Source organism: Orussus abietinus, unplaced genomic scaffold (assembly GCF_000612105.2).
Source record: "Orussus abietinus isolate OABI.00-Male unplaced genomic scaffold, Oabi_2.0 scaffold324, whole genome shotgun sequence".
Lineage (NCBI taxonomy): Eukaryota > Metazoa > Arthropoda > Insecta > Hymenoptera > Orussidae > Orussus > Orussus abietinus.
Window position 1 is genome coordinate 92,461 of NW_019394468.1, and position 9,134 is coordinate 101,594.

General features: G+C 38.0%; 1 protein-coding gene across 2 annotated transcripts; it reads right to left on the bottom strand.

Moving 5' to 3' along the window:
• Positions 1-3,849: 3,849 nt before the first annotated feature.
• LOC105702896 (N-alpha-acetyltransferase 11) lies at positions 3,850-8,376 on the bottom strand. 2 transcript variants are annotated; one of them, XM_012430842.1, is made up of 2 exons: positions 8,289-8,376; positions 3,850-7,343 (listed from the first exon to the last, which is right to left on the bottom strand). In XM_012430842.1, exon 2 carries the CDS (start codon positions 7,117-7,119, stop codon positions 6,571-6,573), a length of 549 nt encoding a protein of 182 aa, XP_012286265.1. In that variant the 5' UTR covers positions 7,120-7,343; positions 8,289-8,376; the 3' UTR covers positions 3,850-6,570. The 2 variants fall into 2 exon arrangements, with proteins under 2 accessions (XP_012286265.1, XP_023288240.1); XM_023432472.1 differs by lacking the exon at positions 8,289-8,376 and adding an exon at positions 7,790-8,229.
• Positions 8,377-9,134: the final 758 nt, after the last annotated feature.

Here is a 9,134-nt window from a genome sequence, read left to right on the forward strand (position 1 = left end):
TCAAGAACGACGTTCGAAGCAACGTTAGAACCCGACAGGGTCTTAAAGGGGGCAGATGCACGGCGTTCACTTGTATTTGTGATTTAATTACGATGCAATAACTCCCTGCGACTGTGAATAATTATTCGAGCGGCATTTAATGATTAATTAACCCTTTCGATGCGGTATATTTTAATACACAGCGCGGGTCCCTTTTTTATTTTTTATCCGTTGCTATGATATTGCTGCGTCGTTGACGATGACGATAGCCTATAGGCGCTAATGGTATATTGCAAGTAAATTAAAAAATCGCCTATGGGTGCCACCAGTACATTACAAGGAATTTTTTAAAGCGCCCATAGGTGTCTACGGCAATGAAAGGGTTAAAAGCGCTAGTTGTAACATGAATCGCAAGAGGCAGCTGTTAGTGATTAGGCGCGTGATTACTTTCTCGCGTATATGTATTATCAATTGTTTAAGGGAATGTGAAAGTGGCATCCAAAGGAGTCAATCGTTTATTAAACTTTCCTCCGAACTGGGTCTACGGAATCGTTTCAAACTTTATAATGTGAATATTAAGACTGTAAGGAAAGTCCTGACACCCATGAAATTTCATTTTTCATACAACAATTTTTTACCCCTTTGAGGACGGAGCTCTTTTAATATATGAGCGAAATTCATCAGGGCGTGCAAGCAATATTGGGCTAAACGTCGTATGCATATATTCGTTGTTAGGACGCAAAGGGTTAAATGTGTATAACCAATTTAAAAAAAAAAAAACTGAACTATCATGCGTGTCAGGACCTTCCTTATAGTCTTCATGATCGCGTTGTAAATTTTGTAATGATTCAATACACCCAATTCGGGGAAATTTTCATAAACGAAATCTCTTTGACGCCACTCTGTCACGTCTTAATGGCAGGGTGTTTGTAGTCTCGATTACAAATGACTGCAATTAAACATTAGATGCCGTTTTGTTAATGATTTTTACACGCGCGATCAGGGATTACTCGGTAATTGAATGATACATGTGAATAATGTTGCTTGTCTCTGCTGGAGATGAGACGATCTTCGGGATCGTGGTGCCGAGGAAATTCGAGATGTTGCTACTGCCAAAGTATTCGACTTTATTCCGTATGCAGGGGACGAAACTCCTATAACCTTACGAACTATAGTATTGTCGTAGGCCTTCGCTAGCCGACGCATAGTTGCGCCGTAAATCTAGGTAATACGCATTCGAGACGTTAAGGTGATATGAAAGGATCATTCTATATATGTATGTATATATGCGTACATACATATAACGTGAAAATATTTATAAAACTTTCCTACAAACTGGGTGCACCGATTCATGTGTAACTTCAGCACGTGATTATGAAGACCCTAACGAAGGACGCGATGCTCGTGAAATTTCATTATTCAAACAAAAACTGTATTCTTGGTCCTAGTCTGGGCTAAATAAAAAAAGATATATCAAAAGTGAAACTTCATGAGCACCGCGTTCTTCCTCAGGGCCTCTATAATCTTGCGTTAATGTTTCAAATGATTCGGTGCATCCACTTTGGAGAAAAGTTGTATATATATTTTGACGTTTTATATACATAGAATGAGCCTTTGATATCACCTTAAGGGGAACCTCGCTGATTTTGGCGAGTAACTTGGAATTTTTCAATGAAATTGCATTGTCATTTGCTTCCACGAAGTGGCATCTTTGAGGCGAATTAAAGACTCGATTCAATTGTTAAGGGGGGGTACCATAGTTTCAGCCGATTAATTTTTCACACTTTTTTTTTTCGGGTTGAATTGCAAGCAAAATAATCAAGCAACAATACTTTCACCCGTAGTATATCATTATCGCTACTAGGAAGATTATAGAAAAAGGAAACAGTTCAACGTAGTTATTATTTTCTATTTAAATTAGATCTCTGGAGAAGCACGGTGCATCGCGCAGAGTTTTAATGGTGTACATGATTTTAACTAAACAATTTGTCAGAAATAAATGCCCTAAATTAAGCGATATGTGTGCTCGTACTTACAGAGAACTTAATGAATATTTTCAAATGACAATTTTCAGAGTTACGGATATGACCCTTAGGTGAATCAAATTTTATACCGCAAGAATTGTCTTTCTTAATAAATAGAATGGGTTGTGTTTGTTGAACATTAATAAATAATTTTGGCTCTGTAGATACGAGTATACTCGTCGCTTATGTTTTGTAGCATTCATTTCTTGCAAATAATTTAGTCGAAATCATGTACACCATTAAAGCACTCCATTCTTCTAACGAGTGAATATAAATACAAAGTAATGACTATGGTGAACTTTCATTTTCTTTTATATATATATATAATTCAATCTTAGGAATCATTAATAATCAACTGCGTCAAGCCTACGTCCCCCCTTAAAACCTCGACTAAAATCTGGGGTTTTAACTAAAAATCCTGAATATAAACCATAAAAATGACGAAGTTGATACATTTATAAAGGTTTCTCGCCGCTGGAAACTTTTTACCAAGACTGATTTGGTTTTGTTAGTTCTCCTAAGATGTAAAATTACGAAGGGAGGAAGCTAGCAAACAAGAACATTATAAACAATTTATGATAAGACGAACGAAAACATTGAGGGATTGACGGAATTGAGTGACAAATTATTCGTGCATATTCAGGGACGTAAAGAAAGGTTTTTTTAATTCCTTCAGAGATGTATGAGAAAACTGCCCGAAAGCATGAATTTATAGAAAAGCCAGTATAATGTAATTTCCTAGTGGGAACAAAGTTATGGCATAAAGGTTGAACAAACGGTTTACGTCGGGCGACATTTGACGATTTTTACATTCATTACCACCCCATTGTGCCAATCATTTAAATGGAGGATATTTTAACAATGCCTGGGTTAAAAAAAAAAAACCGGACAGGAGTCGTAGGCCTTGGTTGACTTCGAAATTAAGTACCGTTCAACCGTGAGTACATGCATATATATTTTTTTAATTATGGGTGTAATTATAAACTCGGCATTAGGTATCGCAATGGCTTGATTCCTGAGACCTAAAGTGACATTACCTCGCTGTAATTATTAGCAAGACACGCTACTTTAAAGGCCTCGAGTTTTAAATAAACTGCGTTAAAAGAAAAATGGAGAACGTACTGGCGGAAAAAAAAAAGGAAGAAAGAAAGAGAAGAAGTAGAAATCGTAATTATAGGGATTTTGTAAAATTAGCGTAATTCTGCGTGACCCCAGTGAGAGTATAGGGAATCACTGAGAGATTATTTGTTGTGAACGAGTTATTAGATCGACTAATTCGAGAAACACCGGAAATGCCATTATCGAACGAAGGAACCAATCCTTTTCCCACGTGAAAAGGACGAAGGGGGCGGTTTCATCGAGAACGAGCCTCGGGGAACCTTAAACTTCCATTCTTTTTACGAGACTTTCTGAAGATTTTACACCGTGATTTTATACGCAAATTTCTACACTTTTCGGAAACGACGGGTTCCTCCTTGACGAGCGGACTGGATTGATTTTTTTACAAGCCACCGTAAAGTGTATCGAGGAGTCCTCGCGAACGGATAGAACGACCAGAGACGCACTTTTTAAGGAGAAAAAACATTGTCACATCGCGCGACGACGAAGATTTTCTAATCGAGAAAATCGGAATTGAGAGATTCTAACGACCCTTGTCATTTCCAAATGGCACCCCGCACAGCCGGTCAATTTAAATATACTTTTGCCAACGACTAGTTTTCAAGAATCATTTAAAAAACGTTTCTTTCATTACACAGCTTTATCCGCAATCATAAATTGTTCAATTGCCATGCAACATTAGGATCTGGGATGTAAGCGTAATTTTAGATATAGAAGAAACAAATCATTTAAATACGGACGTCTAATGTTTCTTTTTTCTTTTTTTTAATTAATTACAGCTAGTACATCATTCTGTTATGGGCCTTGTCATTTGGAATCTACATATCCATATACAAGGCCAAGTTGAAAATAATTCCTTCCAGAAAGTAATAAGAAAATATTTAAAATTCCCTGACTCGCGCCTTTTCGTAAAAAGACTATTATGAAATGTGTCTTAATATTGCACTTATATAAAAAATTATTTGTATCCAGCAATGAAGTGATATCTGAATGATCGCGTTAATGTTTGCAAATTCTATCCGTAATGTACCACAACGTTTTGCTGACAATTGTATCATTAGATTTTTTATGCCATCCTCAGGGTTTAAGAACATCCGACAATTCGCCATATTTTTTTTAAGCCTATCATTAGACATCTAATATATTTGTTATTCCTGTGACATAAGATACACAGTGGAAGATGAAATTATTCCTGGCAAAGTAACATTTAAATTGCCCCCCTGCGCGGCGAGGCAAGCGAATTTTTCGTCGATTTCCCGTAATCCGAAACCGCCAAAAAGTGTCCCCAAGTCGCAGAGCAATTGTTATTAACAATCGACGCGATCCTCACACTCCTAAGCTGCATCGGTATTTTTCGCGAGTATGTGTGCGAGTGTGTGGATGTGTAGCAATGCATATCGCGCATAGAGTATAAATGCATGAACTGCATTCTATAACAGATATATATATATCGGTAAAGAGAATTGTATAATAATTTATTGATGAATATTAACGATTAGGAATTCGTCCCGCGAACATAAGGCAGTATCGAAAGGGATGTAAACATTTTTCGTTTATCCACACGGCCGAAAGATTTGCGAGCGATTTTTTCGCTCCCGATTTATATTTAATTATTCCCACGGTCGATTAATATCTGTATAAATTACTGGCAGCTTTCGATTGCATGATCGAGGACTGCTTTCGTTTCAGCGAACGTTAATCGGTTGGTGCTTAATTTTTACACGCTGGGCGGATTTTTTTTTTACAATTAAGTTAACGATGTCGCAAGTCGGGGAACGGGTTCGAACATTTTCGGGAACTCCGTTCCCCGTTCGACGTGTACCATTTTTTGGCTCTTCGTACTTTCGTCCATTATACATATACCCAACCGTTCGGAGTATTACGAGATGTCGCATGAATTTTGCAACTAGTCGAACTGTCGTTTAGGTGTTTTAAGTCTTTATTTTAAGCTCGAATGGAAGCGATGTAGCGAACTATCGATAAGCTATATTACTCCCATTTAAAGTTTAAATAAAAGCAATCGCAGTGCATTAATCGAAGCTATGCCATTGGCCAATTTTTAATCCTTCAAAACTCTTCAGAGTATATATTCGCTCATGCAGTAATGTTTTACGTTACTTTATACCTTCAATTCGTGAAGAAACCACCCGAATTCTTTTTTAACAATTGACAATTTTAGCAACATCAAAACGTATCAGGAAAACTTCCAAGGCACATATTTCCAGGATACTTTTTTTCTTTTCTTTTGACTAAGAATACGTAATATTTATTCCCGTTGTCGAAACCGAATGCAGAATATACTTAGACGCCATTTAATTGACTCCGACTCTGACTTTATATAGTATTCGAAAGAAATTACTGGTTCAGAAAATATCAAGGGCCCCGTTTTTATTATTTAAAAACAATTTGGCCATTATCGTTTTATGGTTCAGCCTCTTTTGAGTCAAACGAATTAAACTAAGAAGCATTCAATGTACATAAGGATATTTATACATATTATTAATAATAAATCAAACGGAACATGTATGCACAAATATCGACGTGAATGATAAGGATGAAGAAAAATATACTCGCTTTTAGACAGAAAGTGAGGAAGAGAGATCCAGTACACGGTCGAATCTAATAATTTCCTAAGTATCGTAATCGTGTCAAAGAAATGTTATCAAAAAGTGTTCTAAAAAGGAATGCAACTTGCTTGGAATACTTTTCGATTTTTAACATTGAATCGAACAGTCTGCGTAGTTCATTTGTTGGAGAGCGAAAATGAAAAATGTGTATCAAAGCATATTACATGTGTATCGCAATGTCAACAATTCAATAAACATTGAAATTCAAAAGAACGATTTGTCGAAGGATGATTTCAAGTTTTGATGGAATAAATGCCATAAATAAATGACATAGCGTCTCAAAGTACAGTAGTGTATCGGATTAGCCTATAGCGGAACCAAAAGAATAAGCGTTCAGTCGCAGATTTACAGGAAATTCCTTACTGTTAATCTATGCTTGATTTATAAATCAGACTCTGTTTCAGGTGCAGTACTTTTACATTCTTTAAAATTGTACAGTAGGCTAACCCCTTTAATAACGTAACGAATATAAATATAATTATGTGGTAAACAATAAATTAATGACCTTAATCTTATGAATAAGTCAGCTTTATAAGTCCGTATTCAAATGAATTATTTATTATGAAGTGTCGAGTCAACTCATTTAGAGATACAATCGTTTTGTACACCTCATGGCAGTCCATGAACAATCAACAATAATTACTCAATGGAGTGCTCTATAAGACCTATCATAACATAGGATAGCTTCCCATGAATATTGAATGGTCGACAAGACGCATCACCCTGGAAGTGACACGGTCACTGATTTGATATCAGTATTTGTCATTTGGTGGCATCTAAGACTTGCCATTTGGCTATACATTCAGCCATCACAGAGACAGCTAAGAATGTTCACAGCATCTACCACTGTGGACATGCGAATTGCCATCCTTGATTTCTTTCATGGCAATCTTGTCTTGATGAAAACTGCTGAGATCTCGTTTCATGGCATAGGCATCTTCGCCATCTGCATAGTACTTTGGTTCTACTTCGGAGACCTCGAACTGCAAACTGCTCGTGTAAAGATTAAGAGCAGCCCTGTTGCTGCGTCTTACGTGTAGTGAAACGTATTTAGCACCGAAGCATTCCACCATTGCTCTCGAAGCCTGGTTCATAAGCTTCTGGGCGATTCCCAGTCTCCTGTGAGACCGCTTCACTGCCAGACTCGTGATATGCCCATGGGGATTGTCTTCGCAATCTTCCTCCATCTTAGCCAACACATAACCGACTATTCTGCCTTTCTCATCTTCGGCAACATAACTCAGTTGTGGCCATGACAACGCATGGTATAGATAATATTTCATTTGGTAGTTTTCTGGCAAGCACTGGAGATTGCAGTGCTGTATATTCAATAGATCGTCGGTGTTGGCGCAACGTATGTTTATGGACATGATGATAAATTCAAAGTGGGATTCCTGCCCCTTGATGATGTATCTTGTTAGATAATTTACTCCTGTCGTGTTTTGGAAGGAGAATACTCAATCCCGTCTAATCTTCTTTATACGAGACCGTCCACTCTTTAAATCATTTACTGAAGAAGATTCGCTCATCCCACCCAGTAGTTCTCGAACAAAGCGGAACCGCGAGAGGAAGAATTTCCAGACGAGGTACCAACCTGTAGCGAAGAAATAACTGTTTCAGTGATAAGAAGCAATATCCCACATGGATGAACGAACGACTCTGAATTTTGATGAAATTTAATGATAACATGTTTTAATACACGCATATATCAATATGTGCACTCATTTAATCTGTTATATGAAAATGATAACATTTTTCGACACAATAAATGAACACATTCAAGGACATGTTTTTCATCTATGATATTTTTAAAGAAATTATTTTATAGAATTGTGTAACTCATGTAATATACGTATAAACTAAGATGTGCAATTCTCTTAAATGACCGAAATCATTACACCGTCTTGAAGCTTAATTTTATCACATTCAGAGCAGTCAAACGGTTAAATTGCTTGAATATTAATAAGCTACGCTAATAATATAATGATATTGAAGTAATTTATAATCATGAGACGCAGTTTCCTTTGGACAGTTTCTTACCAAGTAAAACAAGACCAAAAACAATGAGCAAACTTGACACCACCGAAAAAGCCGCCAGTACGATTTCCTTCATTCTGATGTGTTCTCTCTTCCTCTCTCCCACTCGGTCTCACTTCTCCTTATCGCGGCACTAACAAACGGCGCAAAATTTCTGGGCAAAAGACTCGCGACATAACCTCTTTCACTCCCCACGACTTGGCGCTTCCCGCTTGTACGAAAACGTGAGGAAATCGACAATTATAGAACGAAGCATGAAAGTGATTTTACATAATCAAAGATCAAAGGAATTGCACGAGTCCCAAGTGCGAGGCTTTCGCCATCTTGGATTTTTTGAGCGCGCTCACATGTAAGTAGATAGGTTATGTAGATTATGTCGGATTCCCCCCCTCCCCCAGAAGAGCCGGTAAAACTTCGACGGGCAAAGTTCTTACTTCACAAGCGTGAAGTTAGCGAACAGAACACGCAGGGATTCATTAAATGATCAAAAATCAAGCGTTACCTGCATCGAACGCCGATTCTCTCTGTTCTAAAACTTCTTAACGCATTGACCATGGAGAACATGAGAGCAGTCACGTCATACAAAGCAGAGATGAGTTGGGAGATTGCTCACGAGATTGCGCGGTCGTGATCTCTGCTGTCCTCTGTGGAGCATGAAGGCGGCTCATGCACTTATTCCTAGTGGCGGCCCAATTCAGGGATTTAACTCATCTCTGCTTCCAACTAATTTCTGAGCCGCCAGCAGTCTCCATGGAAGAGGTTTTTCCCATCAAATTGGTCTTTCGAACGAGGGGCTGCGATTTCTTTTCTGAGCTGAGCCGTCTGTATGCTCTGCCGATAGCAGCATATAGAACGCGATCGCGCAACCGTGAGCAATCTCTCAACTCATCTCTGGGCGTTTATTACGTATTTTTGACGAAAGCGCTCACTTCTCGCACTGTCATCTCACGTGGGTTTCTTCGCCGAATTACGTACTCGCTATATGAAAGAACGCGATCACTAGCACTTCCGGTCTAGTAATATTGCAAATAAAGTCATATACCTATACCTTGTAAATCGAACATTGTTGAGAGATGTAGTTATAGGCAAGAAAGGCGGGAAGATGGAAAGCCGTTAAAAGTAAAGAAGAGGACTCGAATCTATTTATATTTTTTATATATGTATTAGATTACGAGTCAGTTCATATGAATGTTCTCGCATGTTCACCACCAAAAACGTTCCGTAATACTGTGAGTTACTCATTTTTCACATTTTCACTCAATTTGCTTTAACGTAATAGCAGAGATGAGTTGAGAGATTCACGGGAAGGATCGAGCGACCGCGTCCTGTTCGACCTCCGGTGGAGGAT

Excerpts from the sequence above, each read along its gene's own strand:
- LOC105702896 (XM_012430842.1), bottom strand. The coding sequence starts at position 7,119 with ATGTCCATAAACATACGTTGCGCCAACACCGACGATCTATTGAATATA.